Raw genomic sequence first — 20,196 nt, 5'->3', positions numbered from 1 at the left:
ATAAAACTATACAACTTTTATTTAAGGTACTCGACTCCACAACACTTCTGTCCAAACCAACAGTATGCCATACAGATGCCAGCCATTCCAAGCAAATTTCAGTGTTTATTTAGTTTCATAGACGCAGTACAGCTTGCCAATTGTCAACATAAGGTACAAACATTCGCACTTTTTTCACCCAGTCGTGCTGTCCGCTTAACACCTTAAAAAGACTCTCGGTCTGTTAAAAGGACTGAAGAAGAAATGGAAAAATGGTAAAGTGCACCGAGAAAGGATGCTTTGAAAAATCTAGCAAGTATTGGCAATAAATTCCATCTAATTTAATGTGTGGAGCCTCAAATTTGTCACAACAATCTTTTTCAGATATTAAGCGGGGAAAAAATCCTATTCTATTTAGCATACGCAGTGTCTGAGGAAATAAAAATTCACATGGTTCTACAGTCTATAACATTTGGAATTATGACTTTTGGGATGAACAGTAACAGCGGGGTTAGGGTCGCAGGGGGTGCTGGAGCCTATCGGGCCAGAGGCGGGGGACACCCCGAATCGGTGGCCAGGCGATTGCAGGGCACGAGGAGACGGACAACCATTCACTCTCACACTCTAACAGCGGACTTGTCCCATGTAATTATAAAAAGGTGAAAAAAGTCAAAGGCAGCATTGCAGAAATACAAAAAAAATATATACATCTTGATTTCTGGCCATAAATGAGTAAAATATATATCACTACTTAAAAAAAAAAAAAAAAAAAACATGCTTTTTACACCCAACTAAACAAAATACAAGGCAAATAATAATTTGGAAAGCAAAGTGGAGTACGTTGGTATTTGCCAAGTCTTATCATACATATAAATAGCAATACAACTTGCAAATACTTGGAAAATAAAGCACATCAGGTTGAAGCGCTTTTCTTGAGCCATCAAACAAACAAAAAAACTAAACAAAAACAAAAAAACCCAAAAAAACCTACACTGCACTTTTCAGCTATCAAAGGAAAAAAAAACTAATATTAAGAGAATAATAAATTTCAAACTTTAACGTCCCACTAATCCCGGTTTTATTTTTGGTCCTTTGCATGTTACCTCTATAAAGACAACAGGAAAACGCTGGCATAACTCATTAAAATATTTTCTCGTTTTGATTATGAAAAAATAACTCCATATTTTTACATATTTGTTTTATGAACAGACTTTATGTTTACTTGAAGTCTGATATCATCATTTGCTAACTATTTAATTTACAAATGTAGATTGTTAGACAATACACTTGTTTGCTGCTAAGACAAAATATATATTCTTTATGTACAAGAGTGCATATGATGCATAACCAGTTACTTCTGGACTGATTCAAGCTATGAGTAAGCAGGTGGGCTGCACTGTTATGTTGCCACGTCTCTGCACCTGATAGGAAAATGTATTTTTTTCCTGAAGACACTGGACATGACATAATCGCCCACATTTCAGATAATATGCACAAAGGCATTAAGCCTTCAGAAATTCGGCTGCAAGAACATATTTGGAGGCAACACTTACATACATATAAACATTCATCCAAAAATAGACATTTTCAGTCGTTTCAATTCTGGGAAAAGTGGAGAAAGCAACTGTTTGATCTTGATAGTGATTTCCTCACGGGGTGGAAGTTGATTCCAGTTGGGCTCCCGTTGAAAAAAGTCTGTCAACCCTGACCCGGTTCAAAATGTTTTTTTTCCTCACCTTTTTGTTTGACTGTGTGCCCACCTACCGTCCGCTTTTTGGTCAGAGGTTTAAAATGGGAACATCAAAGAGGTCACACAGGCCTTCTGTCTCATCCAGGTTATATATGTAGTCGTGGTCACTTGGTGGGGGAGACAGACGAAGGAGAGGGGAAAACACTGCAGGCAGAACAGGAAGAGAAATGTATTAGGCTGAGCCATGTGAGCCAATGACATCATCAGACTTGAGTGCAGCAATACAAATAATAATAGGGCTGAACGATATTGGGGAGAAAGCAGACATTGCAATTTTTGGGGGTGTTTGCGATATTTTGCAATATTAAAAATGGAAGTTTCCACCAATTTAATAGCTCTGGTTGGGAAGACTTTGGTTAACTTACCATGGCCTTGTATTCATTTGGAGCCTATTCTAGCAGTATTGCTAGTTCTGTGATGTGAGCATTGCGCATGTGGACATTGCGATGTCGCGGTACAAATGAGAAATCGCTCAGGCCGAATATCATACCTGTCAACCTCTGCCGATAACTGACCTTATAAATGATTATGATTCCCCTTACAAACCCCCAAAAAACCTTACAAACGCCGTACGAGTCGTAGGGCAGTTATCGGCAGAGGTTGACAGGTATGGAATTTTAACACTGTATACACACATGCATACATTCTCACCTTCAGACGCCATCAAGTCATCCAATAAATCCCCACTCATGATCTCTGAAATGCAAAGAATGGATTGAAATGTTTCAAAAAGCATTCTTTCTAAAAACTCCCTTCAACATGCTCAATATTGTATCAGAAATGTCGTTACCTTTTGTTGGATGAAACATTTCTGAAAGCTCTTTGGGAAAGTCCAGCACTGTAAAAAAATCGAGAGAAACGGATCAACATTTTCCTCAAAGAATCACACAATGATGGCGTGGTTCGAAACCTCAGAGCAAGTTAAATTCAAGACTTTTCACAACTTAACGATTTTCGAATATTTTGGTTTACAAATGGTATACTTAAACTAAATGCCCATTTGGTAAATTGACCGGATAGGCATGCGTACATTCAGACGGGTCTGACTTCATTGGTTCAAAGACTGTGGAGGCCGATGATGACACAGATCCATCCAGGGAGGCAGAAGATTGGAGTTGTTGATTAATGGAAGCGGGGGTTGCAGTGGTGGGACTGAGTGGCGTGGTACTCGCTTCTGGGGAAAGAAAACAAATTAGCGTCAAGTTAGATAATGTAGCAATCGTATTTCAATTATAATGATAGTAATAGTGATGTACAACACGAAATGTCGTCAAAATGATATGAAATGACCTTTTATCATGAGGATTGTGTATCGCCTATATCAGGGGTCCCCCCCACGAGCCACCTGGTACCGGTCCATCAGATAAATCAATATTAATGTTTTCAATCTCGCTCTCCTACTTGAAATGGGAAGTTATAATAATAATCAATAATTGCGCTTATGCTTGGGTCTTATTTTTTGCCGTCGTGGACGTCGTCAGTGGAACATACAGCCCCCTCCACCTCCACACTTGTGTCATAAGTTGTCGCCCTCCGCATACGCCGATCCGCAAGAAAATAGGAAGAGCTTTACTGGTCCGAGGTGAGAAAAAGTTTGGAGACCGCTGGCCTTTATTGTGCTTTACCAAGTAGAAGGCATATGTATAGTACAGTGGTACCTCGACATACGATCGTAATCCGTTCCGAGACTGAGATCGTATGACGAGCTTCTTGTAACTCGAGCGGACGTTTCCCATTGAAATGAATGGAAAACAAATTAATTTGTTCCAAAAAACCTTACAAACACCGTACGACTGTACGGTGTTTGTAAGGTTTTTTGGGGGTTTGTAAGGGGAATCATAATCATTTATAAGGGCAGTTATCGGCAGAGGTTGACAGGTATGCTACAGTAATACTTTTTGTTTACATGCATGGGCTTGTATCTATGCAAGTCTGCTTTTATGTTATATATTGCAGCAGAACACATTCTTTGTTGGCATTTAAAAAGTGAGGGGAAAACAGTCCTAGTATGTTTTTTTAATCAACTAATACAAATACATTATATGGTGGCCTATTGTTATTGGAATAGAAAATGGCTTATGTCGTTTTATATATATGCAGCAATTGTTAAAAAAATGTGAATTGAAGTGCTGCCCATCACAATAAATTAAAATAAATCATAATGACAAACCAGAGATTTCTTTTCTTACCTGTGACTGAGGATGATTGACTGATGGCTGAAGCGGTGGAAGAACCCGTTTTCATTGGTTCTGGAGCTTCTTTAGTAACCTGGGGAGAGCAATAGCAAAGTGCGGAAAACAAATTTTATCAGTATGTCCAGAGTTGTAAACCGAAAGCAGTAAAAACTCCCGGCAAAGCCGTCATCTAGACCTGGGAGGAGGATGTTGGTGCAGGAAGGCTCTGAAGTATGTCATCTGGAGGAGGAACGGACACAACAACTGGAGAGGCACTGGACGGGTCCTTATTAACCAGTAAAACTTCAATTGGGCCAGTAGAGCTTTTCAAACGGATCTGGTATTTCCTTCCTCCATTCATAATCTTCATTTACATACACAAGATCAGTGACTTAAACATGGAAGATGGATTTGGGAGAAAGGTGGTACGCACAGTACTTACAGCATCTGGTCTGGGCACCTCGAGCTGAGTGCCAATTGGGGCACGTATTGCAAGAAGGGTGTCACCTGTGGAAGGATTCATGATAAGCGATGACATGTTTGAAATCTCGCAGAGAGAGACACAGAGAAACAAAAAAAATGTACCTTTGAACGCTCCGCATAGGTCCTCATGTTTCACATAAGCCATAGTACAAACATGTTAAAGCAATAGTAACCTTTTCGTATAATAGTATGTCATGTGAAAGATGTTTGCTCAAAGAATCTAACTAGTCTGCAAATCAGATATTTCTTATTACTATTAGCACAGAGAAAATATTGTCTAAACAGAAAATGACGCTTCCAGGCGCTGAAATTATGGAACGAATGTGAAGTCAGACACACCCCAGTTCGGACTTAGACATTTTAGGCTTCGGGGCATTCAAATGGCGAACAAATTTCTTTAGTTCGGCTAATAATTCTTTTCCAAACAATGTGTTGGATGCCACAGAGACTAAAGGAGTAGCAGTTTTATGTCTTGATTGGGGGAAGAATCCATGTAAGGGACCAAGAAATGAAGATGCGGATGAACTGTTAATCATACTGACATATTTCACATTTTTAACTGTGAAATTCTCAACAAAGCCATGTTTTCACTTAGCAGTATGGTAATAAGATTAGTATTGATATGGCCCAAAAAGCCATTTTTACATATAGAAAGAAAAAAAAAGGATATGGGCCATTGTTGGAGTCGTCTGTGACATTTTTGATGCTCTGCTGCACCCAGACTCTCTGCTGGTCTAGCTCATGTTCCCTGATGGCTAGGTCATCAAGTTCTGCCTTCAGGTCTATAAGCTTATCTGCTATCTCCCTTGTATTACAACCAGGACCCACGCCCCTGAAAGACAAAAAAAAAAGAAACACCAAACACGCTTAATAAATTGTTGCCACTTACTTGTACGTCCCCAAGTAGTTTGAAAACTTGACTTACTTCCATTGGATACTATTCTTGGACTTCTTCTCAATGAGTCCAATTCCCTCTAACACATTGGTGATGTCGTAGATCCGTCGCTTCTGCCGCACTGCCAATGTGTCAGCAGCCTGAGTTGCCCAACACACACAAAAAACCTTTCAAAATTGGTGTCATGTAAATCATTCACAAAGAGTTGGCACCGAGACTTTTGTTTTTCCTGTGGTACATCCGAAAATGACGTTGCTTAAAATCAACTTGGACAATAATAAGTTACTTAACTCAGCTTCCTTGCCCAAGTGTTGTGGCAAGATTGGGGTATAATAAAACCATTAACTTAAGTGGATACATACGTCTGTGTACTGATAAGTCCATGTTTTTCCTGTTGCTTGCAGGTGCATCCTCAAACTACTCAAACAACACCTGCACGATAAGATCTAGGAGTCCGAGTAATGATATTATTTCCCCTAATTGGGAAGAGTCCATTTGAGATTCAGAACGCCACCCTCCCAACAGCTGGCTGCGAAATATAAACTGAATTTATTAATGAAAGTTTTTATCCTACCTAAAAAATCATTCAAATGATTTTGTTTTAACCACACTTGTAGTGTATGTTCCACCTCCATGAGATAAGTGGTATGCGCCAAAAGGACCCCCCACACCTAGCACGTGCATGTGAATATTTTATTGCTACTTGCCAGCAATTTAGCCATTAGCAGCCACTGACGGAAATAGACGTCCTATATCAACAGGCACGCCTGGCAGTGACCGATCTTCCAATGACAGCGATAGATGTCCAATCCATTTCACCTGGGAGAGTAATACACTTCTATTTGAAATGGATTGGATGTTTATCACCGTAAATGGCAGCTAAAGAGAAATCTGCAGGTGGCAGCTTGGATAAGTTGACCGGGCAGACCTCCTGAACTTTTAATCTTGAACATCCGAACATTTGCGTTACAAAGTAAACTGAATTTAAAATAAAACGAGAGAAAGTGAGGCTGTACTAAATGCAGGCTAACAAACAGTGCGTGTAAGCAAAAGACGGAAGATGACATGTGCTAGCTAACAACAAAGACTGTCTAGGCACGCTCACAGCTTTCAGATCCAGAACTCCATCCTTGGCCTCCTGGAGCAAAGTTACGAATTTAGCGGTGAGGAGTCCCAGACTTTTTTCATGCCTGCTCGGCGTTTGCGGCTGCAGCGGGTCACCCATAGCTCCCAGTTCCCCCCTGTTGCTGGTTGACTCGAGCTCCATCATCATCCCGGGACCAGCGCCGTAAGTCCCCCAGCCTCCACGACCAAAACCGAGGGAACGAACCCTGGAACACGCGCTCCGACGCCCTAGTCAAACAAAGTGAAGGACGATGACGTCTGTGGCATAAGAGCGTTTCGACGTTCTTTCCGGGCCGGGCTTTTTTCAAAGTATTTCGCGAGTATATCGACGAGTGTAGTAGAGCGACGACGACAATTCATTGAACGAGCTTTCGGTTGGGAGAGAGCCGTTGGCCACGCGAGGTATGACGGGACTGTTCAACCAGTGTAGGGAGCGTCTAACAGTATCCGACAATACAAAACGCGTGGAGGAGCGGAGTAATGCCAACGTGGCCAGATTAAAAAATGCCCATTTATGTAAAAAAAGTTTTTAAATACACACCAAATAAATTAAACGCTTTAAGTCGTTTATAAACGCGAAAATGTATGAAAGAAGGACAATGAAATATTTCTGTTTGGAGATAGTCTCTTAAAGGCCCAAACTTGAAGAAAGCCCATGTGCGCAGGCGCAGTCATAAAAATAACCGGATGTAACTTGAAGCCGCAGTATTTAATACTATTATGTTTCATGGATTGTGTAATGCAAATAATACATTTTGTACTTTTGAAATGGTTTTAATTCCATTTTAAAGAGTATCGCTAAATTTATAATAATGTAAATTATGTTTTTATTATTACATAATCAGTCAACTAATACTGTAGTGATCCATCCATTTTCAACACCATTTATTTTTGTCAGACTCTCAAGATACTGGAGCCTATTTCAGATGACCCTAAATACAAAGTATATTAATAATTTGAACCCACAGTCATACTGTCACTGAGTTTCCTTAACTCCGTGCCGCCTGCATCGAAGTCAGGAGAATTCATACATACACCAACATCTATAATATAATAATAATAATAAATATATATGAGAAAATTTAGCCACCGCAAGCTCCATGATTACTCAAAACGCAAAAAATGCGACCCCCTGTTGGTCATCTCTGTGGGATCAACAAAATCGTTGACAATGTTGCACTTGCTATTGTAAATTATGAGATTGACAAACTATACTAGAGGGGTACGAATTGATTTTTAATTATAATGTCACATTCAATTGGGGTGAACTGTTAGAAATATAATTGATTGGTAATTTTAAAAAAAATCTAGTTTTGTATTTTTTCTTTGACGCTTGTATGTCCACCAGGGGGCAATAATGCCCGTAGAAATGAACTAAGAAGAATTTACATGATTGTATACTAAAGTTTAAAAAAACAGGATGTTCAATCGAAAAATACAAATACATCAATAGATGTAATAAATTTGAAAATGTATACTATACAAGTTTTTAAAATATTTAGTTGTGCAGTACAGTAATACAAAAGGATCAGAAAATGACGAAAGTGCGTTTCCTGCCTATTGCTTAGCTCAGATGCTGTCACCTGACCGGGCATCAAGGAAGCCACAGTGGTAAATATATGCTTTTTACGTTTTAAATATGTGCTTATAAACATAGGGATGTGTCTGTGAGCCCCTAATGTAAAAGCGAGAAGCATTTCCTTCGTCATCCATTTCACCGTAACAAAAAACAGCCAATTGTTTGATATTAAATTGGATGTTTATGCGAGATATGACAGGATAGAATAGGATGAACAGACAGATGAGATAGCTTGTTAAATCCCACCCAAAATAAATGTCCCTTATTATTTTTTATTAGAACGATGTATTTTGAATTTTAAACAGGTACCTGGCTGTACGGATAAATGATTAAACATTTATGATCAAGAGGATAGTTATTATGTAGTATAGTAATTATTACCCACCATCAACACCACTATCGATTAGAATTGACATACTATTTCCATTGTAACGATGTTTTCTTATCACATCTTTTTTTTAGTCGAGACCATGAAGAAAATCAAAGGCAAACAAAGTATCAAGACTGAAAAGGAGTTTGTGTTTGAGTTCAAGGCTGGTAAACACAACTGTGTTCTCAAAGTACCTCTGCAGTTTCCCATTCAGGAGAATGTCAGTGACCTTCATGGACGCCTCATGCTCCTCCATAAAATCCCCTGCTACAAAGAAAATGGTGAGATGGCTACTTTAGATTAGATTAGAACTTTATTTCATCCCGTATTCGGGAAATGTCCTTGGTTGCAGTAGCAAGACAGACACACAAGACATTGTAGACCTAGGTAAAAAATGTTTATGTTGAAGCATTCTACAATGTCAAATGTTTTCTCCCTCTCCACATGCTTCTTTGTTAGAACTTAAAGTGTTGCTGTCTGACTTCATTGAGAAAGAGACAATTTTGGATTATGACAGAGAGGCTGAACTGGCTTTACAAAGACTGACACTGGGACATGTAGATGTAAATCAGCTTGTCAATGCGTGGACCAGAGCCTATGTAGAGGTGAGCCTGCAGATCCTTACATTTACACTGTGCCTAAAACGCAAACATTTTTTTCTCTTCACTACTTTTGTTTCATTTTCTTCATGCTGACAATTGACAAAAATGTCAATCTGCAGTCGGGATGATCTCAGTCGCCTAATTTTTGCATGCGAGTCAAGTCTGAGTCACCTTTGAGATCTGCCGATATGGCGAAAAATGGCACACCCATATTTTTTTTCCAATTTGAACTAAGGTATCCCACATTAAAGCCACACAAGAAGGTCATCAGTGAAAACAATTTGGGATCGAATGATCGCCGCCTGCCTTGCCAGTCAAACTGGATTGGACATCTATAGTAGCCGATGAGTTAATACTGATGAACATTATAATGCTGGCACAGTAAATTGTGTTCACCGACAATGGAAGTATTGCTGAGCCTATTCTGTGATTTCTTTTACAGCAGTATTTCTGTTTGTGGCGCAGTGCCGTTTAAGGGCCCGAAGATCAGAGACATTCCATATGCTTTTACGGCCTTGACATTCACCCCCAGATTTTGTTTCAGATTCTCTGAATCTCTGGATGATTTAATGCGCCGTTAATGATGATCACATTGAAGTATTTGCAATTGTTTTGCTGGGAAACACTTTTCTGATATTGATTTACCATCTTCCTGCACAACATTGAGGGAATTGGTCATTTCTGACCTTTTTTTTAGCTTCTGGGAGACTACCTCTGAGAAGCTCTTTTATTCTCTATCATGTTGCCAATAGACCTTATTAGTGCTAATTGTTTTTGTTTGTTATATGTGCAAATGACTTTTGCAGCCTTTTTTTTCAGCATCCCAACCTTTTTTGAATCTAGTTTGGGCTTTGTGAATCTGAAATCATTACCCTAGTCTGTGTTTGAGTTCTGATGAGTGTTTTTGTTTATATATTAATTATGTATATTAATGTTCAAGAGTATAAATAGTGTTCCCACTTTGTGGGCCTACCTCAGCTTGATGTGTCGGGGCTGTCTTGCCTGTTGCACTTAAACATTTAAAACAAGCTTTTACTGCAGTCGTTCAAAAATAACCATGGAGGCCTTCAAGTCCCATGATTCCTAAGCAAGTATAAATAGCGTAGTTCTGATACTTTTCTATTCATAGATATGTTACAACAATTGGTCAATTTCTCTTAAGAGATTGCTAGGTAAAACCAAACAAATTACATGTTACCTTTCGTTGCCCTTCAATTTAAGGTGCATTCTTCAAACAGCTCATGTTTTTCACAAGACACATCTCACTGCTGACTCTCATCAAGATCTAAATTGAATGGATTGGTGGAATACTAAATCCTTTTTATCCTTTTTGTCTGTAACCATTTTAGACTACGCTAGAGCACGCTCGACCCGAAGAGGCCAGCTGGGATGACGACTTTGCAGATGTTTACCACGAGTTAATCCATTCTCCTGCCTCAGATACACTTCTCAACTTGGAACACAATTACTTTGTCCGTATTTCCGAGCTTATCAGCGAGCGAGACATGGAGATTAAGACGATACAAGAGAGGTTAGTGTTATCACTTCATAGGCCACTCTTTGGCCGGTATTGACGGCGCTGGACGCCCAATCCATTTTGACTTGGCCAGGGAACGATTGGGTCAACCTTCCCAGCTTTATTGGACTTTTATTGTTGTCAATCTACCAATCAAACAAAAAAAACAACAACTTTAAAGTGTTATTATGGGCCATAACCAGTGTATTCCTGTTTTTATTAGTTTTAATCGTAATAATTTAGTGTTTATCAACATTTTATTCATTTATAAATCAATTTATTCTTAAAAGTAGTTAAAAATAACAGGAAGAAATACAATAATGATGTAGGCAAGACCAACTTTATGTATTAAATGCTAATATTCTGGTCTATCTATTTACCTATTTAAATCTCATTATACTTGTATAAAGACAATATAAGTATTCAATTCAATTCAATTTAATATCTGACCCAAAATGTAATGTGGACACTAGGTCTTTATGAGGTTAAGGCGTTTTTTTCCCCATCTATTTATCCTTATGTTAGTTTTTTTAATTACCATAAATAGTCACGAGCTTTATAAAGGTTTTAATACTTTCATTTTCCTCGTCTGTGTCAGACAAGCAGCAGAAATGGACAAAGTAATGCATGAGTTGGGGAATACACTAAGTGACCATGATGTGAATGCGGTAGCTTCCCAGCACTTTGATTCACAGCAGGTAAATTATTACAGCAAAAATATTATTTACGTACATTGTAGTCAGTCAATTTTAGGCCCAGCTCGTATAGTTCCTCGTTTGTCATCTTTGGACAGGTGCTGGAGAATAAGTGGGTCACTGAACTCAAGCATGTGACTTTTATTCAAAAGCAAGAATATCAAGACTGGGTCATCAAACTGCACCAGGACCTACAGAAATCCAACAGCAGCCAAATTAAGTATGCTTGTCTGCTTGTATTTGTGTAGCATTGGAACCAAATTATGACTTGGTATAACATAGTATTTGAATATCCTCTTTGTGTTCGTATTTCGAAAATGGATATGCTTAATATCCAGCGAGGAAATTAAGATGCAGTCTAGCCAGTTGTCAGACCCTTCAGGTTCTGCAGGCAGGATGTTCGAGGAGTCGCCTCAACTAGAAGAAAGCTTCACTATCCATCTAGGTGAGTGCCGTGCTAAAAATATTTATCACTCAACAAATGAGCACATTGGTTGGGATTTTTCGATTATTAAAAAAAACAACAACAGATAAACTGCATTTTTGTGACCTATTTCCTGCACTTGTTCGCATTAGGAGCACAATTGAAGACGATGCATAACCTACGACTAGTCCGGGCAGATGTTTTGGACTTTTGTAAGCATCGACGTCACGGCAGCAGTGGAGCAAAGCTGCGGCGTCTCCAAACAGCCCTGTCACTCTATTCCTCGTCGCTTTGTGGTCTGGTATTATTGGTTGATAACAGGGTCAACTCGTACAGTGGCATAAAGAGAGGTTAGACAACAGGAAATGTTTGTTACATCATGTATAAGTATTTTAGCTTTTGACGAAGAGTGTGTGCTATTTAACTGTGATCAATGCCAGGCCAAACGGATTGGACATCTGTTGCCTTCAATTACACGTGTGCTAATGGAAACCATTTCAGAGCTAATCCTAAAATGTTTCTGTGGGTTTGAATCGTGTATCATCATGTAATTACTCTTTTCTAGATTTTGCAACAGTGGCAAAGGAGTGCACAGATTTTCACTTTCTCTGCCTGGAGGAGCAGCTGGACGAGGTGCAGCAGGTCGTGCTTTATGCCAGAGCCCAGCGGAGCAACAAGCAAAAAGATCAACCTGGTGATACCTTTAGATTCCTTTTTTTTAGAAGTACACACCTGCATGTGCATGCATTCAACCAATACATAGATCCAACTCTTTTAACCTGTAATAATCACCCGTATTGATTCTTTACAGCCTTAATTCTGATCAACATCAACCTATTGTTTAATTTTTTTATCCTTGCAGAACACCCTAGGAATGGAAGTGATGATAAAAATAAAAACGTTGAAAGAAACCCTTCAAATATCTTACCCGGTAAGGCGATTGCGGTTGTTAATCAGCGTTGTCATTTCATGACCAAACTTGAGGACTTCATGTCAAAGGGGAGTTCTACGTCTCGCGACACTCCAACTTGTCCGAGGTTCACATCGTCTTCCACCTGTGCGTGGACGACAACGTGCGTTCGGGGAATATCACGGCGAGGGACCCGGCCATCATGGGCCTGAGGAACATTCTGAAGGTCTGCTGCATGCATGACATCACCACCATCACCATCCCGCTGTTGCTGGTCCATGACATGTCAGAGGTAATTGAAATTGCCCATGCTGAAAAGTAAAAAACCAAAGACACGAAACAATATGATTACAGACAAGTACACGAGTTAGCGTATCAGACCCTGCGAACTAATTGGAGAGAAATGAAGTTGTAAAGCAAAAATTTAGTTGAATATAACCAACATTATAACAAGTCAGGGAGGAAGTGGTTTTTTTTGCTTGTTTTCTTTTTGCTATTTTTAGAAAGTATTTTCTATTCATAAGGAAGTCTTTTTAGCTGATTCAGGAATTTAATCAAATGTAATTGTTAGCTTGTGGTTTCCCTATCAAACCAGCGCAGTCAAGCAAAGACAGCTGCATGCTGTGCAGGCCTTCTCTTGCTTTGGGACTTTGATTGAAGTGGCTTGTTTGTCTGAATTACAGACTTCAACCAATTTTCCACAGTAAGGTGCCTCACAGTTTTTGGTTTGGAGAAGAATGTGCAAGTATGATAGCCGCTATCAGCACAAGTGCAATAAGAAAAGTTTTTTGGGATCAAGTATATTGTGAGTTCTTTAAAAAAACATTTGTGGCAGTCTTGACTCAAACTATGCTTCATATGCAGCAAAAATATATTTCTGTAACTGTTTACTCATTTTGAGGAAGTCTCATGAACACAGACGTCTGGATTACGGATTCGTCTATTTAACTAATTTACACAATAGGCGATATGATGAGGAGAAAGAGTGATGAGATTTTAGGGGATGTGGGCAGAGGTAAAGAAGTCAAATGTACATGAAAGTTGGGTGGAATGTTAATGATGAGAGGCGAATTTTGCTGCTAGGGCTCTTGAAGAGTGCTCCACAAGTTTATTTTGTTGAACTTAGATATTTTTTGCATTGATACTACATTTTTCCGCTATTCTTTCCATTCAGGAAATGACCATACCATGGTGTTTGAAGAGAGCTGAGCTAGTCTTCAAATGTGTCAAAGGTAAAAAAAAAAACGTGTTGAGTGCTAATCATGTGTTCATTTTTGGGGGTTGAAGTTAATGATAAATGCTCTTTTTGGATTTTAATCCCTTTACAGTAAATAGTGTTTTCTGAAATTATTCTAGGTTGTCATTTTAGTGAGAGTTTAATCATGCATCGGGCTGTGTCTACATTTTTTTTCCAGGTTTCATGATGGAAATGGCGTCATGGGATGGAGGCGTCTCACGCACGGTGCAGTTTCTCGTGCCAAAGGTGAGACGTGCGTCTTATATCACAGCTCAACATAGCTGTTATGTGTTCCTCGCAGTTTAATTTACTCAATTTCCCAACTCTATCTTGCTGATGTGGTCGGGAAAGAGTGAGTTAAAGATCCCTAAATCAAAGCTGAGTGGTGTCAACAGAGCAGTACTCGGATGTTCTCAAATGTCACGTTGACGCAAGTAAACGCAAGCGAGCTCCCATTTGATCAATCCACGTATGCCTAAAGATCACACAAGATCACCATAGGCACAACTGGCTTTGCAGCACATAACTTTTAGGTGTTCATAAAGCTGGCCATAAATCGTACCGTTGAGAGGCTTAGTTTATCTTGGCTTGTTTTTCGCTGCGTGATAAATGTAAGCGCGCTCATCCACATACAGGCGTGATAAGCATCAGGATTTACACGCAGCTGTCTGTCATTGTTGGCATCAATTTACCTTCAACTCCACATCCCTTTGTTATGTCTTAACAACTGAAAAATGTCACTACAAGGTTCAAGCTTTGCATTCTACAAAACTCAAATTTGGTCCTGTCTGTGTTGTGACACATGACATTTTATTTTGGGCTTTGCGGAATGTTTGTACCTATGGGGTGGGTGCTATAGAAGACAGCTGAGCCCTTGTGCGTGCAGCAACGTTGACACCGTAAGACTGTAAAAGCAGCGGCATCAAAAGCTCCGACTGAACTGGCTTCCTGTCATCTCCGTGCTCAGACAGGATTGGAAATGGCTCCCTGAAACAACAATGTTGCCTTCAAAGAGACTAAATATACTCTGTGGAGTTGTGTGTTGATAAATGCGTACCGATCAATACTTAACATTCTCATTTGACGGGTGCCTTCAAGTGACACCGAGCCCTCGGTCGTAGATTTCAGCATCTTCTCAACAAAAAACAATACCCAAATGTTCACAGCCAGGGTCCTATCACCTCCCTCCACTTCCCTACACACACACACACACACACAATACAATTTTGTGTCATGGCAAATATTTTGTCAGAAAATCTAACCCCCATTTCTCCTCGGCCGCGTCTCTTTCTGTCGACAGAGTATTTCCGAGGAAATGTTCTACCAGCTGAGCAACATGTTGCCTCAAATCTTCCGTGTCTCCTCCACCTTAACGCTCACATCAAAACCATGATTTGAAAAGAAGCACCACGCCTTCAGAGATGAAGGTACACCAAAATTGAGGATTTTTTTTTACATATTTGTAAGATTGTTGGAGTGTTTTTTACATCTGAAAACTCAAAAGAGAACAGGGCGACCTTATAGTGCCTACAGAGAAGTAAGGATCCTTAAGCAGTTAATAAGCCTGTTTATTTGTTTTCGTTCTAAAGCTGCATATCTCACTGAAAGACGGCTGTGTCCCGCAGCTCACCAGAGCAGCTGCTGCAATTATCATTTCAAACCTCCAGGGAGCAGCTCCACTGACAGACTTTTATGACATCGGCAACAACCCGGGAGCTGGTGTCATTTCCTCTGAGCCGCTATCTGCAGCTTATACTGTTTGTTGGAGCCGCAGTATAATGCTGCATTTAATGACATGCAAAGTGTTATGCTTTAATCTGGCTGGTAGGGAGTGTAAATAGCACTACCTTGGTATATGACTTGAATACAAATACAGTACAACAAACGCTATTGAAGGTGGACTGGAATGTTTGGGGTTTCGTGTGGAAAATACTTATTTAGTAAATTTGAATAATGACTCACTATCGATGTGTGAGCATTATCAAACCTTTTCTCAACCGTTTAAGTTGACAGTGTTTGAGAGCAACAGACTTCCAATTATTCAATTGCTACCAACCACAGTCAGTTATTATTTTTTTCAAGTTTTGAAATCAAACTGAACCATAAACTGCCTGTCAAAATGGATTAGAAGTCTATCCCAATCAATGGCACTTAAAAGATTTTGAGAAAAAAATAATATAAAAAACAATTGCTGTAAATTTAGATTATAACGCATGCCTGAATCTAAGAAAATAGTATTTGTTCTTATACCATATAAGCCGCACTGATTTTATGACAAGAAGTTAAAAAGGAAGGTATCAATTTTGTTTTCGTCATTTTAGCACTTTTTTTCTACTAAAATGACTTCAATCTCTTAAAATTACATGAAATGCAAAACAACTTCCGGTTCACGTTTCATTAAAAATAAGAAACAAAAAAAAATGGAATCTTGTAATATTATGAATTGAATCTTGTAATGTTACAAGATGGATTTTGTTCGTTTCAATTTCAATCTTGTAATGTTACCATTTTTCTTTCTGTATATTCCAATGTATGACTTGTTGGGAAAAACTGATGTTTATATGTATGAATATAAATACATATAAATATTTTTTGAAACTGAAACAGTATAACAGCATCAATGGCAGCCAAAGTTTTAATTGACATTTTTAGCCATCTCACCTTGTGACCATTGCATGATTCTATACAAATAGTGTAACAGTGTGAGTAGTATTAACTCATTCAGTGAAATTGGCAATGACAGACATTGCTGTCAGTAGCGGTAAAGGAGTTAGGGTTAGATTTCAGGACCGTATGTTCACATTGTAGTGTGATCTCTAAACTTGGTGGTGACTGCACAGATCAGGCAGCAAAATTAATAGGGGAGCGTCTCCGCGTGTCGTGGCTTGGTTTGTTCAGGCCTTTGCGAGAAGGTTACTTACCTGCAGAGACGAGTGATGCCAACTCTTGCATTTTCCAAATGACACTTCACTGGTGCAAAGATGAGCAGTATGCAGCTTTAAATGCTGCATTGCAGTGAGACCAAGTGAGGATCACAATCCATCCGTTCAAGTGTCTAAGGTAGCACTTCTCCACTTTCATGACAGCAGGTGGCACTGTTCGTGAATACAAATCTGCATATAATAGTTATTTTGTACCATAAACCTGCAATGCATTCAAATGTCATTTTTTTCTTTCTCGATAATAAAATGTTTTGGATGTTTTTTTTAAATAAAATACTCAAACAACAAATTCTTGTACATTGCTCATCTTATGTAGTCAATTGATTTTTTTGTCAGCATGTATATCAGAGGGGATGAATTAACCAAGGACAACTAAACTTTCGAACAGTGATAATCCACATCACTCATTGCAAATGCCTTAATGCCCCCTTTTTAAATGGGTTTCATTTTGAGTTTGCCTAAAAGTATTTTCAGTCTGACAGAAAATTTTCAAATAGGAAACTAGGTTTCGACTCAGTTCCATTTCGTTTAAAATGTTTCAAAAACATGCCTCGTATGTAATTAAAGCAGTTACAAATAGTGACGTATCCACAGCCAACCAAAAATAACCATGACACAACTCCCATCAACTGTTGCGAAACTTCCTGCGTCAAACCAGCATTATGGTAAATGGTGTCTTATATAAAGATATGAATCAGATTTGAATAAATGATAACTTAGAAGGTTAGAAACATTTTTTAAATAAAATACTTGTGATATTCTGCCTCTTCGGTCCCAGCAACACAATTTTAGACATTCAGATTCAATTCTGATCAAAGATATTTCTCAATTACCTTGTAAGGTCTCAAACACATGTTTTTTTCCTTCTGAAACGCCATTGAATGCATCATCAGCCACATTGGAAATTTCATTATAATTCTTGTCATCATGTTAAGTACAATAATTGCAAGCGTGAAAATGAGTTCTCCCCACTTCAAAGTGAAATACTCAAACAAATGTAGACCATATATATATATATATATATATATATATATATATATATATATATATATATATATGTATAATATCTATATATCTATATATATATATATATATATATATATATATATATATATATATATGCATTTCCTAGTGACGCCTTCAGCAAAAACTATTTTATGGCTATAAAACCTCTACTGCAGCTACAGCTGCGACACATAAAAAATAATCAATAAATCAATGCACAAAAACTGGGTAAAATCCACTTCCTAGCAGCATTTAATGATTAAATACAAATACTGGAGATTTTGAGACATTGCAACCGGGCCAAGGGGGTGATTTCCCCGGGAAAAGACAGCGATGGACGTCAATGGCGAAACGGCAAAAATTGCACTAAAATGGGGTAAAATCCACTTCCTAGCAGCATTTAGTGATTAATTACAAACACGAGAGCTTTTCAGATATCAGAACTTGGCCTACAATTGAAATATTATTTCAGAATATAGCCATATTTTTACTCACCAAAAATCCTTTTTAACTGTACACAATATCCATCCTCCTTTCTTTCTTCCTTCTTTTCTATCGCTATCGAAGCTAATGCTGAAAGTTGAGCCTGTCCAGTCGTATTTCTGGCATAGTCTGTCTTGAAAATGGCTTTAAATCAACACAAAAATATATTTGCTTGTGCAGCTCGCTCCAGGTACAGTTTGGTAGCTCTGGCTTATCACTAGCCAATCATAGTTGGTGAAAGCGATGACGTATCCCTACGCCTACGACAATGCATTGTGGTGTTGCCAACTCGAAATCTGATTGGTTAAAGCAACAGTCTTATCGATGCTTGTTTAATGCAGCAGAGCCTGCAGAACTGATTGTGAAGGCCTTGAGGGAGGTTTCTGACCCTGGCAACAAATAATGGCTGAAATGTGATTGGTTAAATGCTTCAATATGAAAACACACATCTGGAAGCAGTGCAACCAGGGGGGAAAGCAATGAAAGGAAGCTAACAGACAATTTGGAATTATTTAATAAGTATTGATGGACAAAATATAATATATGATTCAGATATTTCTTAGGCCAGCAGAGAAGGCCTTGAAGGCCCAGACGGCCCGCCACTGATATGTATATATATATATATATACATATACATATACACATACATACATACATACATACATACATACATACATACATACATACATACATACATACATACATACATACATACATACATACATACATACATACATACATACATACATACATACATACATACATACATACATACATACATACATACATACATACATACATACATACATACATACATACATACATACATACATACATACATACATACATACATACATACATACATAGCTTATGGAGAAGCACCATCAATTTCGTCACACGCAGTTTCTGTGTGTGATGACAAGTAGGCTTTTTGTGTTGTGATAAGGACAACAGGGGCCTATGTTCGATTATTATTATTATTATACATACATACATACATACATACATACATACATACATACATACATACATACATACATACATACATACATACATACATACATACATACATACATACATACATACATACATACATACATACATACATACATACATACATACATACATACATACATACATACATACATACATACATACATACATACATACATACATACATACATACATACATACATACATACATACATACATACATACATACATACATACATACATACATACATACATACATACATACATACATACATACATACATACATACATACATACATACATACACACACAAACACACACAGAACACATAAACACACACACAGAACACATAAACACACACACAAACACACACAAACACACACAGAACACATAAACACACACACAGAACACATAGAACACACACAAACACAACACACACACAAACACACGCACAAACACACGCACACACACTGAATTTATGAAGGCATTGGGTAAAAATGAATTCATTCATTTTCCATACTGCTAAAAAGTGAAAACTACAACTACTGCTTTTGTGAAGTGTTAGTGGCTCCTTGGCCAACCCAATTTGTGTTTTTTAGTTAATTCCAGTATTTTTGTGTTGTCAATCATGTTCCACCAACATATTCATGACATCATACGACCTGTGACTTATGTGACACTTTGTCGCATGTTACAGTGTTTACGGAAGTAAAGTATAGGGGAAAAATAGATCATTATTCCATTAAAAATACCTAAACTACTTAATTGCAAATGAATTAAGCCCTTTAGGGTCGCCTCTTTCAACACAACAGGACCCGGAATTTTCAACCAATTTGTCTAAACAAGTAAATTTACCTTATCCCAATTCCAAATAAAATGATAATCTCAATTCCACACTTGGAATTGTGCCCTGTTGAACCTCCTTCTCACTAATGATCATAATAGCGTCATTACCTCTCGCTAAACCTGATTTACTTTGAAAGTATTTGGCGGAAATACGTTTCCTCCCTCTTTCATCTTTCACAGTGTTTGTC

The 20,196-nt window shown here is 38.3% G+C and overlaps 2 protein-coding genes across 7 annotated transcripts; one reads left to right on the top strand and one right to left on the bottom strand.

Annotated features, from left to right (window-relative positions):
• Positions 1 to 85: 85 nt before the first annotated feature.
• e2f4 (E2F transcription factor 4) lies at positions 86 to 7,063 on the bottom strand. 4 transcript variants are annotated; one of them, XM_077596132.1, is made up of 12 exons: positions 6,948 to 7,063; positions 6,387 to 6,634; positions 5,312 to 5,421; positions 5,058 to 5,218; positions 4,489 to 4,533; positions 4,337 to 4,410; positions 4,100 to 4,267; positions 3,919 to 3,997; positions 2,760 to 2,903; positions 2,520 to 2,567; positions 2,381 to 2,425; positions 86 to 1,873 (listed from the first exon to the last, which is right to left on the bottom strand). In XM_077596132.1, exons 2-12 carry the CDS (start codon positions 6,552 to 6,554, stop codon positions 1,758 to 1,760), a joined length of 1,158 nt encoding a protein of 385 aa, XP_077452258.1. In that variant the 5' UTR covers positions 6,555 to 6,634; positions 6,948 to 7,063; the 3' UTR covers positions 86 to 1,757. The 4 variants fall into 4 exon arrangements, with proteins under 4 accessions (XP_077452258.1, XP_077452257.1, XP_077452259.1 ...); XM_077596131.1 differs by lacking the exon at positions 6,948 to 7,063 and having other exon boundaries at positions 6,387 to 6,922; XM_077596133.1 differs by lacking the exon at positions 6,948 to 7,063 and having other exon boundaries at positions 4,346 to 4,410; positions 6,387 to 6,920.
• On the top strand, positions 6,088 to 16,970 carry ferry3 (FERRY endosomal RAB5 effector complex subunit 3). Of its 3 annotated transcripts, none has more exons than XM_077596128.1 (15): positions 6,088 to 6,569; positions 8,448 to 8,636; positions 8,815 to 8,960; positions 10,307 to 10,488; positions 11,072 to 11,171; positions 11,267 to 11,388; positions 11,507 to 11,613; positions 11,745 to 11,942; positions 12,158 to 12,286; positions 12,455 to 12,523; positions 12,592 to 12,794; positions 13,677 to 13,734; positions 13,918 to 13,985; positions 15,040 to 15,166; positions 15,329 to 16,970. In XM_077596128.1, exons 2-14 carry the CDS (start codon positions 8,456 to 8,458, stop codon positions 15,130 to 15,132), a joined length of 1,656 nt encoding a protein of 551 aa, XP_077452254.1. In that variant the 5' UTR covers positions 6,088 to 6,569; positions 8,448 to 8,455; the 3' UTR covers positions 15,133 to 15,166; positions 15,329 to 16,970. The 3 variants fall into 3 exon arrangements, with proteins under 3 accessions (XP_077452254.1, XP_077452256.1, XP_077452253.1); XM_077596130.1 differs by lacking the exon at positions 6,088 to 6,569 and adding an exon at positions 7,937 to 8,017 and having other exon boundaries at positions 15,365 to 16,970; XM_077596127.1 differs by lacking the exon at positions 6,088 to 6,569 and adding an exon at positions 7,937 to 8,017.
• The last annotated feature ends 3,226 nt before the right edge of the window (positions 16,971 to 20,196 follow it).

The sequence above is a fragment of the Stigmatopora argus genome, chromosome 3 (assembly GCF_051989625.1).
Source record: "Stigmatopora argus isolate UIUO_Sarg chromosome 3, RoL_Sarg_1.0, whole genome shotgun sequence".
Taxonomy (NCBI): domain Eukaryota; kingdom Metazoa; phylum Chordata; class Actinopteri; order Syngnathiformes; family Syngnathidae; genus Stigmatopora; species Stigmatopora argus.
The sequence above is the reverse complement of the archived record's forward strand: the minus strand, read 5'-3'. Positions and strand labels throughout refer to the sequence as shown.